Below are 18,634 nucleotides of genomic sequence, written 5' to 3'. Positions count from 1 at the left end.
ATGAATTATTCTAAGAATATAAATATGAAGAAAAAAAGAGAAAGAGAAAGAAAGAGGATGGTGGAAGGAGGGAGGTAGACAAATATTTGTTTGTTAATTTGATTAATTAAATTTATCTAGGAAAAGTTTGGTCACTCGTACGAACGAACGAACGAATAAACAAATAAACAATTTATTCAACGTCGTGATACTAAAATACATAGACGACACTAAGGTATTATTATATAAGACGATAAGAAGGAGAAATCTGTGGATATTGGATGTGTGTATGTATTTGGTATAAAAGCCCGTAGGAACGAAATCGATAGGACTTATAATAGTACAATGGTGAACACCGAAAAAGGGACAACAAAAGTTTATCGTTGTATAAAAATTCAAATCAATGATATAATACATTCTTCTTATTAGAATAATTTGTTTCGTTTCATTTGAAAAATTACAAATCTTTGTTAACAAACATGTTTTTCTATAATATACCTTGACTTGATTTTTCAAAAAAAAAAAAAAAAGAAAAAATTCATTTTCAACAATTATTTCGTTGAATTCGTTACGGTGTAATATTTATTATAATATTAACATCGAATCAGGATGTGATTTGAAAATCGTTAAACGGAAAAACGTGAAAACCGATAAAAACAAAAATAATTAATTAATTATTAAAATTGTATATATAAAAATTCAGTGTCACAATATGTTTGTCCATTAATAATTTCGAAACTGCTCAAACTTATTTTAACGAAATTTATTTTATTTCACGTGATCTTGTCCAACTTAGCACATAGTACAATTTTTATTATTTATTATTTTTTTTATTACTAATTTAAAGGATTTTTATTTAGAAGTTATCTAGGTTCTGTAAGATTGATTCAATAGATGGCGTTGTATTACAATTCAATTATTTTCGATATATTCACATCTCGAAGCTTGGTTTTCTTTGAAAGTTTCACTTCTACCGTATTGTGATCTGCACACATTTGTTATTTTTTTTTTAATTTATCTCTTTTTTCTTCCTCACGATTAAATAACTTCTATCGATCAAATCAATTACACGAAATGGATGTTTTTTTTTTTTAATGTTGTATTCATGAAGTCGGGTATAGAACTGGAATATGATTAATCGTATCGATAATAATAAGTTGACAATATCGATCAAGGGATAGTATATCATTCGAAAAATAAAAAAAATAAAAAAAACAGATTAGACGACAACCCTTTCAAGTGATATAGCAATTTCTAGTACGAGCGACCTTAACCGTGCCACACACGGTGAAACGAATTCGACCTCAGCCTCCTTCTTTTCTCTCCCTCTCTCTCTCTCTCTCTTTTGTTACATAACGTTGTTCCCAGACAGTCGTCTCTCTCTCTCTCTAACTTAACTCGAAGAATAAAAGAAGAAACGATTGAAAAATTATTAAAAAAAAAACAAACGATATTTAATTCTTCGAATCGTGTTGTTATTTATTTATTTATTTATTTATTTATTTATTTTCTAAACAATAGATCAAACTTTACGCCATCAAACGATAAAATGAAGAAACGTTTAGAAATACAATCACAAATTTCATTTATAATTAATTATAAAATCATTTTCACATTTCCATAATTGTTGACTCTTGAGACATACTAAAATTTTGTTTTTATATATATATATATATTTAAAAGATAATTAATTTTCACTTTGCTTTCTTCGACATTTTACAGATTTCCACTTGTTGTAGAAAAAAAAAAAAAATCAAAAAAGAATATTAAAATTTGTGTTTCTCGCGGAACGAACAAAGCGTTTGTTTCGAGTTTGGTTCTTTCAAGAGGTGTGTGGGGTGGGGAAGGGGGAAACACGGAGAAAGTGGAACGTCGCGTTATCGTGTGCATAATTTTGTTCTTTCTTTTGATTACGTAAGAGACGAATCGAGAACAACGAAAAAGGGTTCCGTTTACTAACACCTTATGAAAAAAAAAAAAAAAAAAAAAAAACACAAAGTGAATGAGTATATGATGATATTTGAAAAAGAGGTATCGTTCTTGCCCAGGGGCGGACAGAGAAAGAAGACTCTTGAATGACACAAAGGAAACGTTTAAAAGTATAAGGAGTGGGGCGGGGGGAGTACAGAGGAGTGGGGAGAGGATAGAGCTGACCTAAGAGTAAAAAAAAAAAAAAAACTAAGAAAAGAAATATACTCGAAAGTGGATGTATGATGAAATAATTAAAAATTATGTACTACAAATGGGTTATAACATAAATGTAAATCGAGAAAGAAACTCAAAGAGAGATATAACTATATGATATGGTGTATTTATGTTTTATATGTGTATTATGTTAGTACAATGTATATATATATATATATATATATATATATATATATATATACGTATGATGTACGCGCGAACTAAGAAAGGGTGTCCGTGGAAAGTAAAGAAAAGGGAAAAGAGTAGGGGAGGTCAGAGCAAGCAGCAGTAGTCTGGTTGAGTCGAGCGTAGAAGGAACGATCAGCTGGGAACAAAGCAGCGTTGCCAGATCTTGTCGAGGGAGCTTGCCTGGTTGTGACCGACTAGTTGGATGGATCAATAGTCGACTAAACTGGCAACACTGTTGGCAACTGGCTCTTTATTTATACGCGCTGAGAGCATAGCACAACGGGACGAGCTCGACTTTCCTCGTCGTCGTCGTCGTCGTCGTCATCGTCTTCTTCTTCATCGTCATCATCCCATTTTCTTCTTCATCCGTCTTCTTCTTCTTCTTCATCTTCATCATCATTTTCTTTTGATTCTTATTTCTTTTCTCTTTTCGTACTTCTTTCCTTTTTTTAGACACATACTACTGTATCATTTTCTAAAGGTAGGTTTCATCACTTTTAGATCGAAAGAGTAACACGAAGAGAGTGAACTAAACGAATAGTGGGGGGAATAATGTCAAAGAGAGGGGATAGAAATGATGAAAAGGGTGGGGGAAGTTGCATGTAACTGACTGAGGAGGGGGGGGGGGTTGTTGAGCACTCTAGGCGACCCCGAGGAATTTCGAACTACGAATCTTCCTGGACTTTTGTGCGAAATAACGCAAATAATTTCTTTTTTTTTTTTTTCATTACTTAGCACACGTAACCTTCGCTGTGTTACATTATCGATAGTTTCTCTCTCTCTCTCTCTCTCTTTTTCTTTTCTTCTCTTCTCTCGAAGAAGGAATACATACAAGACAGGTTGAAATTTGAACACTTCTTCATCGAAATTCGAATATTCCATAGATATATTTTTGTTTGTTTTTTTTTTCTTCTTCTTCGAATGTTATCTTAATTTGTTTTTTAATTAAATACGATTCGAAAAAGCTATATATATATATATATATATATATTCTTTCTATCTTTTTTTTCATTAATTTCTTTTTTATCTCATAGTTGTTTTATATCGTGCTTTTTGTATTTTCTTTTTCATCAAATTTAATTTAACATCGTAGAAAAATAATAGTTTTTAAAAGTTCACGAGGTATACTTATATAGATTGGATTTTCTTTGATAGTAGAGAGAAAGAGAGAGAGAGAGAGCTCGAAGTTTTCAAGGATTTCCCCCCTCCCCCTTCCTCCATTTTTACCCTTCACAAAAAAACAAGGAATAAAGATAAAATCTCACGGTATAATTTTATTATTTTGAACAAATTTTTAATTTTATCTTTTATTTTTTTTTTCTTTTTTTGTTACATGATAACGAAAACTAATATAAATATTTGATTATGTCAATCGTCGATTCACGGATAGTAAAAAGTATGTCAATTGAATCGTTTTTCCTAAAAACATTTGTCTTTTTTTTCATCATATTTTTCCTAATTGTATGAAAATATTATCTTTTCGATCTACGCATACATCAATTATAATATCTTGACGTTTGAAAATATGTTCAAGGCAAAATTGTGCCCGTTTACTTTGGGTAGTGGTCTTTTTTTGATATCGATCGTCGTCGTCGTCGTCGTCGTAGTCGTAGTCACGTTGTTGAATGAATGAAAAGAAGAATTGTCGTGTGTCCGACCATTATCCATTGCACGTATTCATCATAACGATGCTGGTGTGTCTCTCGTTTAAAAAGCAAAAAAGAGTGGGGGGAAAGCATGCGTGTTACGACGTACGCGAGCAAGTTTTATAAGAAGAGTAAAACCTCCTGTATATGTATATATGTGTGTCTCTATTTGTATGTATATATATATACATACGTATATATGTGAGAGTGTAGAATAAAGGATACATTTTTATGATGATGTGCACGTAGGTAGAGGATCGATCGATCTTTCGTTCATTAGCTCCTCCACGCAAAGTAGTTCCGGACCTTGAAACACGTCATTATCCGTGAGCCATGTTAATTACTTCGAACCAACACACCGATGAACAAGCATACACCACCTTCTTTCCTATCTTTTCTTCATCCTTCACCTCCTTCTTTTCTTACCTACTACTGATATTTTACTTGTGTTCATTTTCTTACTCTAATTCCCTCTCTCTCATGAGTGATTTTGCCAAAGTCGCAATAAGATATAAACGAAGATTAATGTTCGGACATATCCGACGAAAATCGGAGAGCCAGTTTCTTCCATCCTTCATTTAATGTTAACATTGACGGTTATCAGAAAATCCAAAAATGGATTACTCCTTTTAACCGTGTTATTAAATTTGATTGTATACTCTGGTTTTTTTTTTCTTTTTTTTTTTTTTTGTTATTTGTGTCGATCATTCACGTTCTATCAAACCTTGAATACACCCATTGTTTTTTTTCTTTTTCTTTTTTTTTTTTAACTCTACACAGTTGTAGGGGTTCATTAGGATTATACTACTGTACACAAATAATACAACTCAATAATTAAATTCTTCTGAGAATTTCGCGAGGAAATATTTCATCTGCATTTTCATATACTGCCTGATAACGTTTCAGATTGAAAAATCAATCTTTTTTTGTTTTTACAGTTTATTTCAAGAACATGAAATTATAGGAAGAAAAATGTTAAATACATGAATAGATAAGTAAAGTCTTGAACCTAAGACAAAAAAAGGAGTTCAAATGTTCTGAATATAACACACGAATATCTGGGCCAAAACTTTTAAGTCCCCCCCAAAAAAAATGGTGATTTATTTTATATTCAAATAAATGATTGTTTTTTTTTTTTTTTTTAAATTTAGTTCATCGTCGCAAATGTTTTGCATCATTTATTTATGTTCAAAAAGGAATAACCAAAGAATAGAATAGAATTAAGTGTAAATAATAAATGTGGTGAATAGAGAGAGATCCTCCAAAGCAAATTGGTTATAAGTTGGTTGACGTGTGTCTTCCAAAGGGAGGAAAATTGAACAAAAAATTTTTTCCCAAAAGAGGTCAGATATTCTTTTTTTGTTTTTTTTTTTTTTTTTCAAATTCTTTTTCTATCTCTTCCCTTATTCCCACCCCATACAAATATAATCCAAGTCTTGTTCATGATCCTCCCACGCTTTCGCGAGCCTTCAACCAGCAAGTTTCTTTTCTCAAGAAGGTTTACACACACACACACATACAAAGATATATATTCGCGTTCTCTTAACTGTGTGTTGTCTTTATCGAACGTAAGTATCTCTGTATAGTTTTCTGTTTATAAAGGTTGCACGAGAATGTTCTTAGGAGCCTTCCTTCGCCATCAAAATTAACTATATGCTTTAGCGTGCGTTCACCGTAAGTTGTGCACACGACAAGAGGTCGATATACTCGTCAGTGTTCAGGGCCTCCTCCTCCTCCTCCTCCTACCTCCCCCCCCCGATCCTTTTTCCTATCACTAACTTGCTAACTCACTTCTACCGTTCACCCACCACCTACGCGTATGAAACTTTTTTTTTCCTTCTTCTTCTTCTTCTTCTTCTTCTTCTTTTTTTTTTTTTTTTTTTCCCACTTACCACTCGCATTAGCCTAGCCTCCTTGAGCTTTTTCTACTTGTAAAACTTTAACGCCTCTCTTTCTTCGAATTATTCCTTTGGGTTTAACAATCGTTCGAGGGGAATATATATATATATATATATATATATATATATATATATATTCGTCACGTTGTTTGTCCGCAATGGACTCCTAAATTATTGAACCGATTTGAATAAAATTTTGCACACAGTGTGCAGTTTTATTCAACTTGAAAGATAGGATATTTTATATCTCAATTTATAATCGAATATTATTTGTTTATTAACAAACGTGTCATGATTATCTCTGTTAGTTCGATAAGATTCTAACAGATATATATATATATATATATATATATATATATATATATATATATATATATATATCGTCAAATAAAAAAAAATGTTCATTTCATTCTTTAACTAACAGTTTAATGAAAATTACAAAGAATTGTTTCTTGTACTATTTTTTTTTTTTTTTTAATCATTCGTATCATTCTATTCGATTAATATTAAAACTAGTTTTCAATTATTATTAAATGCAAACGTACGTTTCTTAAGTTCAATATTGTTGAACAATTCATTAGATTAGTTATAGACTGATTTTATAATTATTAATATAACGAATCATTTACGAATAACCTGATTGAAACTCGAACAAGCATATCATAACTAAGCATCGAGGAGTAACGTAACGTGTTTTGCTTTGAATTTTGCACCATTCGCAGAAACGAAGGTTGGTAAAGTAAGATAGATAGGAAGCTAAGTTGTTACTTAGGTTAGGTATATATAGTGAGTGAGTGAGTGAGTGAGTGAGTGAGTGAGTGAGTGAGATTGAAATACAGGGTTAAACTTTCTTTCTCATATCCTAGTAGGAGGTGTGGTTTATTTTAACTAAAATAGGTAAACTTGTATTTTGTTCGTGTAACACCACCACCACCACCACCACCGCCACCACCCACGTGTGGAATTTCGCTTTTATGTGAAATACTTTTATACGTGGAAGAATTCCTCTTCCTCTCTCTCTCTATATATATATATATATAGATATATATTTGTTTTTCCAATTTTTTTTTCTCATCATCATTTACAAGCAACGAAAAGTTAGATCATATTATGATTGCACAATTACCGCGTGTTGCCGTTTAACGTCAATTCTCTGATCGTTCGAATTAGTATCATTGATTTGGGTTGTTATTTTTTATGAGACGCCTTAAGCTACCACGCTTCATACATTCCCCTCATTTTCTTCCTATTCCCTCTTTCTTCTTAGAATAAAAAACGGAGAAGGAAAGGTTGAAGAAGCAAAGAAAGCGATCGAGCGTGAAAGTGTGTTGCTGCTGCTGTTGCTGTTGCTGCTTCTTTTCCTATGCGCTTCTCGTATTCATTCGCATCAACGCCTCGGACTTGTTTGCTGCGTTTAATCGTAAAGAAAAAGATGATGAGAAGAAGATGAAGGAAAAGGAAGAGGAAGTGGAAGTGGAAGTTAGAAGTAGAAGTAGAAGAAGATGAGGAGGATGAGAATGAAGAGATACAGATACCCTTTTAACCGTTGAGATGTTTTTAATGTTCCCCCTTTTCCCTCCCACTCTCCTTCCTTCTCTTCCTTCCACCACTTCCTTTTCCTTCTTGATCCACCTACGCTTAAAACACAATTACAAAGAAGCAGAAGGAGTAAAATCTCTCTTTGCAATCTAACTACTCTACTATTTACTCAAAGTATTATATTATCCAGCTTTGCGTGTAGAAAACGTATTTGCAATCATGTAAAGAGAGAGAGAGAGAGAGAGAGAAAGAGATAATACGAACACTTTGTGGTTGCGTCGAGCAATCGGTGCCAAGCAGACCAAGACCCTCTCTCTAAGACCTTCGAAATTTTTCATCCTTCTCCTTACTCCAATATGTATCTCTATTTCCTCTTCTCTGGTTCAAGGTCGTTTCTCGTCGCATTGCGTGGAAATCGGTTCGCCTGTTGTATTAAAACGTTTCACGATCGTCGTCGTCGTCGTCGTGTTGATTTTCATCACCAAAGACAATCTTTGTATATAGGTTAATTTAAATTAGATCTGTTTGTTTATTCCCAATGAAAATATTGTTAGGGTTAGATTAATTGGATGTGTTAAATGAAATGAAAACAAATATTTGTTTATTGCATGAGGTAAAGTTGTATGGAAAACAAATAATGGAATGCATGAACGTTTTAGAAAATTATTGTTTAACTTTTGTATAAACTTGAGGTTTAATTGTTCATCACGCGTTATTTGACTAATTGCATTTTAAGTCAAATAAAAAGTTAAATGATTAATTAAATCCATTGTAAATGTAAATCGAATTTTTGTGTAGGTAATACACAAGAAAGATTTTAAGAGGAGAGAAAAATGAAAGTTCTGAGTATTGTATTATTGTATTGTATATGTAATTATACTCGTGTAGGTTTCTTTTCGGTCATTAAAATCGATTTATCGATTTTCAAGAGAATATGATATAATAGTGATCAAGTATCATCCTTCCTTATATGCAATAATATCGTATTATCATCACAATAACGATATATTATTATGTTCGTTGGAATTTGTGCTATGCTGGGGGGCCGGGAGGGGGGCCTTGCACAAACTCAAATTAACGTTGATACAAACTTAAAAATACATTTGTTTATGTTTCCAAAGTTCTCCCCATTATGAAAAGACTGCTGTTACACCATTTAACTATATTAGTAGAATTTTATTCAATGCTTCGAATTTCCTTGGCTTCAACTAAAACCCATCGAATAAAACGACGACGACGACGACGACGACGACGGCGTCAATGATTACGAACGTGATTCGAGTTGGCGATTTGATTGGGATTATCGATCGTGCTACTACCATCGACCAAATGTCCTATCGCAAACTTGTAAGTTAGTAGTAGTGTAGTAAAGAGATATATACATATATCTGTTTGTAAATTTGTATGTACCGCGTGTTTGTCGTAACGATAACTCGATTAAACACACCGCCGATATATTCTCAGAATTCCTCCCGCCCGCGCAACGTGGGAATTAAATCAGGGATTTAATACGTGAATCTTGTATGACGTAGTAATCAATCGAACCATTACATATTCCAATTATTTATCCGGATTTATAATTTGTAACCTCTCTCTCTCTATATATATATATATTTCTCTTTTCTTTCTTTCTTTTTGTCTTTTTGTTAAATAATGTTATTCCAATGAATATAAAAATATTCACCATTTGACGATCAAATTGAAGTCCTTTAGCAGTTAACATTTTTTACGATGATGACGATTATTATTATTATTATTATTATTATTATTATTATTATTATTATTATTATTCTTAAACAAACTGTTAGAAATAAGTCAAGCGTTTAATTATTTCTTAGAATAAATAGGGCTGTGTGTTGTTTTCCGCGACATTAAGTAGCATCGTAACGAGCAATAAAATGTTCTATCATAACGGATAGATAAACAAATGGATAACCAACCGACACACAGTGTTTCAAATTTTACCAAAATTCATTTTTTAATTGTTTGACAAATATGTACTTATAATGACTTAAGAAAATTTTCATCGAATCGTTAAAATATCATTTATTAAATTATCAATATAATGTATCTTTCTGTAATTACGATTTCATCGTTTCTGACAATTTGAATTAACCGCCAACGAATTTGAACACACACAAAAAAAAACAACAACAGATAATAATTCGTATTTGTCATTTCCGGGATGAATGTGAACGATCTAAAAATTGTGGGTGAACGTGGCAACCAACAACGAACAACAACGAGGCCGTTGAAATGACGAATGTTGTCGTCGTCGTCGTCGTCGTCGTCTCGTGTTGGTATTTGCGTACGTCACGATAAAGAAAAGGGGGTGGAAAGGGGAGAGGAAGAGAAAGATAATACAAAAATTCTGATCAAATTCTTTCTTTCTCTCTCTCTCTCTCTCTCTCTCTCTTTTCTTTTTCTTATCATTGTTATTGGTCGTTAATTTTCAGGTATACATACCTTCTTTTTATTTCTTTAATACGTGTGTTAGATTGATACAACATATGCCACGTGAGAAAGAGAAAAGACGAGCATATAATCATTTTGAACGAGATAAGTCGACCGTGACGAGTCTGTTTATTGCTTTTTCAGATAAAAAAAAAAATTCAGAAGGAGAGATAAAAAGAGAGAGAGAGAAAGATGCTTAAGTGTTACTTTTTTTTTTTTAACGACAGTCACGTACGTGAAGAGTTTCAAATAAAAAATGTCTGAATTTCCTGCTCTTCTGAAATTGTGATGTAACACATGATGGCGGCCATATCTCTCTTTGCAACGGTACACTAACAACAACTCACTTTATACGTTTAGGAAACTACCGTACGAACGAATGAACGAACGAACGAACGAATCAACGATCCAAGTTTATTCAACGTGGAATATCCACGCCGCATCTGTGGCTTCCGGTCGAACAACTAAGGGAACTATGTAACTTCCTGTTAATGGGTCAATGTATTATTTGTCGAGCAATGTTAAATGAAAAAATATAAAAAAAAAACAGAGAGAAATCGATAGACAGAGGTAGAGAAAATAATACCTGTGTATAAACGAAAAAAAAAAAAAAAATAGGGGATATATAAGCGTTGAAAAAGAATTGATTTGTTCATTGTATTATTTAATGTGTCTTTTAAAAATCGGTAAAGTAATTGATCATCAATTGTCGCCATTTTGTTGATTTTCACGATCACGTATAGAACTACTCCTCACGTAAAGAATTTCAAGGACAGGTGTTTATTAGAGAATCACTCGTATATCTTTCTTGGGTGGATTCCTTTTCTTCGTTTACAACAAACAACGTGCATGTATGCGTAAAAGGAAACGAACGAGATCGAGGAGGAATGTATGCGCATTTTTAAAAAATCACGGTTAGGTTATTTTGAGGAAGAAAAAGAAAAAAGATGAGGAGGAGGAGAAGGAGGGAGAGCAGGAGAAGAAAAGTGGTCTTTCTGTATCAGCCATTAAAGATGGCGACAGACGTTGTGTGTCGGTTTGTTATAATGCTTCGGTTCTGGCCGAGTGACCGACCACCACAGAGACGTACTACAAGTTTTTTCTATTTCTCTCTCTCTCTCCCTCTCTCTCTCTCTCTCTCTCTATTCTATCTCTCGTATATATTTCTACAATATATTCTGTTAGGAAAGCATCGATTTTGTTAATAAATTCAGCATTTTGCTGACTGACATTGTTCATGAATTTTCATTTAGAGATCTCGTCTCCTTTCGTTCAATTCATTTTACAAAAGTTGTATAGTGGAAACAAGAGTCAACCTGAAAGAAACAAATTCCATTTTCACGATGCAAATAAAACACGCTTGTAATAATGTGCTCTCGACCTCTTCGGATAAACGTAAACACGCGTCGTCGAGTATAATTATTATATGTGAACGGGTGGAAAAAGAGGAAGAGGGAGGAGAAAGGATTCGATGTGGTTAGAGGAAAAAGAAGAAGAAGGGTCTCTATGGGAAAGGGAGAAAGGGGAAGAGTAAAAGAGGGCGGTGGACATGCGACAAATGTACGTACGTACGTACGTACGTACGAACGAACGTATAAATACGTTCATTTCACGTAACACACCAAGAAGAACAACTTGTGTTGTTAGCCGACCGATAATCGTCTACAAGTATTAACCACATTTCGTTAAGAAACTTCGTTCCTTTCTCGGAAAGGAAACGTCCTTCCGGGCTAGCAAATATCAACAGCTAAAAAATAGCAACAGCAGTTATCAAAACCGGTCGGCCTCGTCCCATATGAGATGATTTTTTTTGTACGAAAAAAAGAAAAAAAAAACAAAGCAAATTGAAAAAGTTGTTTTGATAGAGTAATAATAATAATAATAGTATAAAACGACACGAGATAAAAACGTTTTGACGAAAATTACCAAACACCTTAAGGTATTTTGTCTTTTTTTTTTTTTTTTTTGGTTCTGCTGTTGCAAAGGGGAAACAAAATAACAAGCAAAAAATAAACGTCTCAACGAGTTGTTGTTGTTGAGAGAGGAGTATCCCGTTCGAGAAATTCGAAACGGCCTCGGCGGTTCGTGTCGCGTCGACGAGTAACGCGGCCATCTTTGTCCTATGACGATCTCTCCCTCCGATGCGTTGTGAAACTTCCAGAGAATTCTACGCGAGAACTGCGCATCGTGTTCTACCTTTCCTTTTATATTATCTCTCATTTTATTTCTCTTTCTCTCTCTATCTCTCTCACACACACTCTCCCACGCACTCTCTCTCTCTCTCTCTCTCTCTCTCTCTCTGTTTTCTGAAAAAGATAGCTAAATAAATGTATATATATATATATTTACGAAATCATCAGTTCAAATCTTCTTCAATATGAATTAATTGGGAAAACACCTACTATTAAGTCACATGTGAACATTTTCTAAGTAACATAAGGCTCGATTAAAGGAGAAACGTGTTGAACAGCGTCTCTCGTAATGGCGTCGTTTGTCGATGTGGCCAACTTGCCATGACCGTTTACATCGCTTCGTAGCCATCCGGAAGTTGACGCCACGACGAGAACGAACCGAGACGAATCGTTCCTCGTTGTGGCGCCATCTCTCGGTATTTCGAACGTTAACTGTTATTTTCAATTCTTTCACTGTTACATAGATGACGCCACGATGCTTTTCAAGAAGACCGGTTAGTGCTGGATTATTTGAATCCAAGTACCCGGGGCATAAATAAATTATTAACAAATTTAACATTTCTTTCTGCTAATGATCTTTTGTCTCGAAGGATTACATTAATTAATTTCTAATTAAGAAAAGTAACGAATATTGATTAATTAAAACTACCGCATATTATTTCATTGCATTATTATTTTGTTTATGAAATTACTAAATGGCATATGTTTATTTATTTTTAGTGTGCAGATTTTGTAAAGGCTGGAGCAGAGCAGGGATTAACACCTTCGGATGTCGTAATGGCAGCTGACATCACGTTTTCTTGCGTGGCTGATCCGCAAGCAGCAAAGCACGTATGTATTAAAAATAAAATAAAATACAAAAAAGTAAATAAATGATCAAAGAAATAGATCTTTGAAGTAGTAAAAGGCCAGTCAGCAAATATATCGGCAAACGTTGTATCAACAAACTCACTAAAGTTTAATCTTTCAGATGGTATTTGGTAACTGCGGCGTATTGATGGAGATATCTTCTGACAAGGGTTACGTAGAAATGACAGGAATAGACGCGGAAACATCGCAGGACATCGCCGAGGCGATTAATGGAAAGGGTGGTCGTTACCTTGAAGCACAAGTGCAAGGTAGCAAGACTCAAGCACAAGAAGGAACATTGGTCATTCTTGCGGCTGGAAATCGTACCCTATTTGATGATTGCCAATCGTGTTTCGAGGCAATGGGTAAAAACAGTTTCTACCTTGGCGTAGTTGGCAACGCTTCCAAGATGAATCTCGTGTTACAATTGATGGCTGGCGTAACATTGGCGGGTCTTGCCGAAAGTATGGCTCTTGCTGATAGAGCGGGACTTCAACAGAAAGATGTTCTTGAAGTTTTAGAATTGACTTCTTTAGCTTGTCCAGCAATTATCGATAAAGGAAAGGGTAAGGATTTTGAACAAACAAAACAAAAAATATATATATATATATTGAATAAATTATTATTATTATGAGTAATTTTATAAACAAATAATATAATATTTTCTTATGTTGTTGATATTTTAGCTATTATTGAAGGTGGTTTCCCGACGCAATTACCTCTCCAACACATGCAGAAAGATCTTAGACTGTCATTAGAAATGAGTGATCAATTAGAACAACCTTTGCCATTGGCTGCAGCAGCGAATGAGGTTTACAAGCATGCAAAACGTGTCGGTTACGGTGAGCATGATGCCTCGGCTGTTTACATTCGAGCCAGGTTTTAATGAAGGAAGAACATCGTCGGGCTTTTGCTAAGATCATATTTATTGCAATAAACCTAACGTTGTTTCCCAGCGCTAATATACACATAGATGGAAAGAGAGAATTAAAGAAAGAGGAGAGAGAGAGAGAGATAGAAGAATAATTAAATATGCGTCGACTTGTCGCGAAAATCATTGGTAAATATGTCCACATATCTGACAATGAATGAATGAATGAATGAATAAAGAAAGAAAGAAAGAGATTAAACAAGCAAGATAAAGAGACACAACACAACGAAGTAAGAGAAAATAAAAGAAGGACAAATATGAATTAAGAGCGCATCATCTATGCACGTCAAAAAAACAAACTAACACACCCAAAATGTCGCGAGTATATTATCTACTTAAATATATACTACTTTCGTGTTGAGGAAGAACAAAAAAAAAAAGGACGCATTTATCGTGAAAATAATGTATTAACATTTTTTCGCTAAAATCCAATCCGGTAATTTTGAAACAGTCATTTTTACATAAGAAAAAAGAAAATAAGAATAAAATATCATTGACCAGAGAGTGGTGGACTATCTCTATAGATTAGAACAGATGTAGAAAAAGAAATATGAAAGAGAACAAAAAATCAGATAAACGCCAAATACAATCGAATAACGGTAGATTTCTTTTTATCATCGTGATGGTCGAGATTCAAATCTACACATATGTATACGTAGGCGTGCATATATATATATATATATATATATATACATATACAAATATACACATATGAAATTGTCATACATGTATTACACACAGAGAGGAAGGTGCAATTATCGGCGTAAATAATAAGAGTCGTAGGAAGAAGAAGAAAAGAAGAGGATAAGGATAAGGATAAGGAGGAGGAGGAGGAGGAGGAGGAGGAGGTAGATGTCTGGGTATGATTTAAAATAGAAGATATAGCAAAATGATATATGAATGTGTGTATAATTGTACCATGGGTTTTTTACTATCTCATTGATAGTAATGTCACGTGACATTGGTGTCTTCACACGCGGTAACGCTATGAAAAAAAAAAAGAAAAAGAAAAAAAAAAAAAGGAGCGTAGAAATTCGTTCTTTCGAGGAAAAAGTAATACAAAAGAAAAACAACAACAACAAAAAATGAGATAAACAAGAGAGACGCGAGTCGATGGTTAATTTCTCTCGAGTCGCGTCCAAATTGCTCTATTTTACCAACTTAACTACTACTACTACTACTACTACTACTACTACTACTACTACATGTATATTGATGAATGGAACGTCGAATCGAAGTGGAGGAGGACTCGGGACGCGTCGAAAATGTGCCTTACGATGCTACACGACGCAACAAATTTCCTTAGGACAAGAAAAAAAAAAAGATAAAATAATATTAAAAAAAAAAACAAAAAATACAAAAAAAAAAACAAAAAAAAAAACAGAAGGCGTTCATCACTGTTAACTTGAAAAGTTCGCTTGCGCGTTTCGAGAGCATCAACGATCATCGACCAAAGCGCGAAAAATTAGCGTCTTCGTTCCACCATTACGTAGACACAACATGTTATAATACGTATAAAGGAAGAAGAACAAGATGATGACACGAAGAAGAAGAAGAAGAAGAAGAAGAAGAAGAAGAAGAAGAAGAAGAAGAAGAAGAAGAAGAAGACGATGACGACGATGACGACGACCACGACGACGACGACGACGACGACGAAGAAGAAGAAGAAGAACACGATGACGATGACGACGATGACGGCGACGACTACACAACAATGATGACGATTATTATAATATATATATCAATGAAAGAATGAATTCTGCCGCTTCGTAAAAAAGTTTTAAAAGTTTTCTTATTTGGAGATGTGTGTCTGTCACATGTGCGTAAAAAAAAAGAAAGAAAAAAAAAAATAAGAAAAAGAAAATCACTTGTATGAAATAAGAAGAAAACGCTAAATGAGATGTTGTATATTATTATCGAGCAGCGCACGTTTCCGGTTGTTGGTATTTTTTTCCGTTTTCTTTTTTTTTTTTTTTAAGAGGAAATCTCTTACTTATTTAAAAACAAAAAAAACAAAAAAAATAATAATAATAATAATTTTATCACCATTATCGATGTATCATTAAATATATATATATTGTATAAGTAATTCTATTCCTCTGTAAAGAGTTATTCCAACCGAATCGTTATATATGTTTGTTTTTTAAGAACGTTGAGTAAGAATCAGTAAACAACAACAACAACAACAACAACAACAATTACAACATAACTACAACGATCTTCGATAGTTTTTATTAATATAAGAAAAATAAATTGATAATTAATAAATGATCTATGAATATATTATGTATTAATTTATAAAACTATTCTTTCATCAATAATTTATAACGATAATAATGATGAATAGCACACAAAAAAAAAACAAAAAAACAATAAGAAAATGTAATATATTTTTTTCTTTTTTATTAAAGCTTTCTTTCTTCATTTTTCAATATCAAAATTAGTAAAAAGATATGTTGATTCGATGTTTGGAACAAAGATTTAAATACAATAGGACGACAGTGTTGTTCTTCTTCGTTCGTTCGTTCGTTTGAACAGATTTGTGACGAACGTTTAATCATTAGAAAAGATTTCAATGTTAATTGTGTGAGGGCGCACAACAAAAATGTTCGCAATATAGTCGTACGTAAGATAATCTCTCATTTTGGTGGAGCTAATTTCTTTTCCAATGACAAAAGAATGAAGATGAGACAAAAAACAAACAAACAAACAAACAAAAGAAGAAAGGAAAGTAAAGAAACATAAAGTAAGGTAAAGTAAAGTAGAGGAATAGAGGATGGGGGACGAAGATTTGGAGACAGTCAGGGGATGTTTTATCTATTTAGAAGAACAAAAAATGTTCTCGGTGCGTGGGAAATTGCGTAGCATATAGCTATCGGTGGCTGCGCGCCATATTAAATATTGTATATGTAATTAGAAATACAATTAGATATATCAGCTTCATAAAACTATAAACGTTAAAATGAAGAAATATATTATTGTACGTGTAATGAATGAAGGAATGAATTAAACAAGAAAATAAGAGTAAGGTAATATGAATTAGAAAACATTTTATGAATAAGTATGGCGAATAAAAAGAAAATTATAAATATATATATATATATATATATATATATATATATATATTGTTGTGTATAAAAATATAACTAGTAAAAGTATGCAAACAAGCAAAAAAAGAAAGAAAAAAAAGAAGAAATAAAAACCACGAGGGAAAAGAATACGAAAATGAAAATAAAAAATGAAGAAAAACGATGAGAAAAGTAATTATGCATGAGTGAGTTATCGGATGAATGAAAGTGCACGTAAAATTCACGTGCGGTTATGCCGTAATAATAACAGGCGTTATATGTTTTATCACGAAATACACTGATTTTTGAATAAATATCTATTTAAATTAACCGATATTAATATTAGATATATCGGATTTTTACAGGTAATATATAAAATTCGACAGTATGTGACCACGATACGTAAGTATGTATTAAAATTTTTTTTTTTTTTTATTTATCCATTCATCTATCTCTACGAATAAAAACTGTTCATAGCAGTTTTCATGAAATTTATATATATATATATATATATGTTACTACGTATATAATAGAATATAGTATATTAAAAAGTAAATATTATATTTTCATTTTATCAACGAGGGAAAGAGGAACCAGAGAAAAGAAAAGAAAAAGTAGAAAAAAGAAGAAACGTAAGTTAACAGGTGATGCGTTTAAATTTCGCGGAAAATAGAGAAAACCGTTGCGCGCACGCGTTCATTAAATGTAGCGTAGAATGAGAGAGAGAGAGAGAGAGAGAGACAGAGACAGAGAATAAGAGAAAGGGTAAAAGAGTGAGAAAGAGTGGGGAATGGAAAGAGATGGAGTTGCGGATATACGGTGCTGCTACGGGCTGGTGGTATTCGGGGTGGGGGGCGCTGTCGAGCGATGACACCTGTGGCTCGGCCCCCACAATCAGTTCAGCCGCGACCGTCCACGCGCCGTCTTTATTGTACCTTTATACGCGACTCTGCACGAGCATATATATATATATATATATATATGTATATATATGTTAAAATACATTTACATATATATATATAATATGTATATATATACACAAATCATACGCATATAGAAATACGGTAGTATAAACATATGTATTAAGAAGAAACAAAATGGATTACTGATATTCGAGGGGGACATGCAAAAAAGAGAACAGATGCATGCAATATCGTGCGTCAGCAGATCTTCTCAAAAATCATCGCTACGCTTCTTATTTACTTTATATCGATGAAACGACACTCGAAGATTTGATTAGTAAGGATATGAATTATATATACATATCTTTTTGGTGTTATTCGCAATCCTTCGATTTACTGTAAAACACACACACACACATACATACATATATACACATATACATACCTTGGAATTATTCTTCAGTTCACTGTATGTTCGATATTTCTTCAATCGCGTTACATACGCCTCCTATTTTTCCGTTTTCTCTGGTTATCCCCACCTCTCTCTCTCTCTCTCTCTCTGTGTTTTTCTCTCTCTTTCCGTCTTCCCCCAATGACGTATAGTATCTCTTTCCAATTCGATCCTAACCCGTCGCCGCGTCGTTCGTGCGCATCGATGTCTTTTTAGAAAGCAAGATATCGTAAACTATACACATCCTTGCTTAAGCCTGCTTAGCAATGCATAGAGGTTTTCAGGGCACCTTATACACGGATTTCAATATTATTTTATTTCATTCGAAATAATATTATTAACTATTGACGAA

General features: G+C 33.3%; 2 protein-coding genes across 7 annotated transcripts in view; both read left to right on the top strand.

Annotated features, from left to right (window-relative positions):
• Ndf (Nucleosome-destabilizing factor) overlaps positions 1–17,243 on the top strand; it is a 38,710-nt gene extending 21,467 nt beyond the window's left edge. For both annotated transcript variants that reach the window (XM_015327469.2, XM_015327555.2), the window contains 3 exons: positions 12,802–12,912; positions 13,052–13,496; positions 13,617–17,243. In XM_015327469.2, the coding sequence (XP_015182955.1) occupies positions 12,802–12,912; positions 13,052–13,496; positions 13,617–13,816 (756 nt within the window). In that variant the 3' untranslated portion in view covers positions 13,817–17,243. The remainder of the gene's footprint in view (positions 1–12,801; positions 12,913–13,051; positions 13,497–13,616) is intronic.
• Positions 17,244–17,836: 593 nt separating this feature from the next.
• lilli (AF4/FMR2 family member lilliputian) overlaps positions 17,837–18,634 on the top strand; it is a 183,509-nt gene continuing 182,711 nt past the window's right edge. For 2 of the 5 annotated variants that reach the window (XM_015326658.2, XM_015326499.2), the window contains exon 1: positions 17,838–18,168. The gene's annotated coding sequence lies outside the window, so the exon portion shown is untranslated. Of the gene's footprint in view, positions 18,169–18,634 lie in introns of all 5 variants that reach the window. The other 3 variants (XM_089177989.1, XM_015326905.2, XM_015326581.2) reach the window with 2 other exon arrangements.

The sequence above is a fragment of the Polistes dominula genome, unplaced genomic scaffold (genome assembly GCF_049000335.1).
Source record: "Polistes dominula isolate Pdom_NZ unplaced genomic scaffold, Pdom_raw_medaka contig_373, whole genome shotgun sequence".
NCBI lineage: Eukaryota > Metazoa > Arthropoda > Insecta > Hymenoptera > Vespidae > Polistes > Polistes dominula.
The sequence above is the reverse complement of the archived record's forward strand: the minus strand, read 5'-3'. Positions and strand labels throughout refer to the sequence as shown.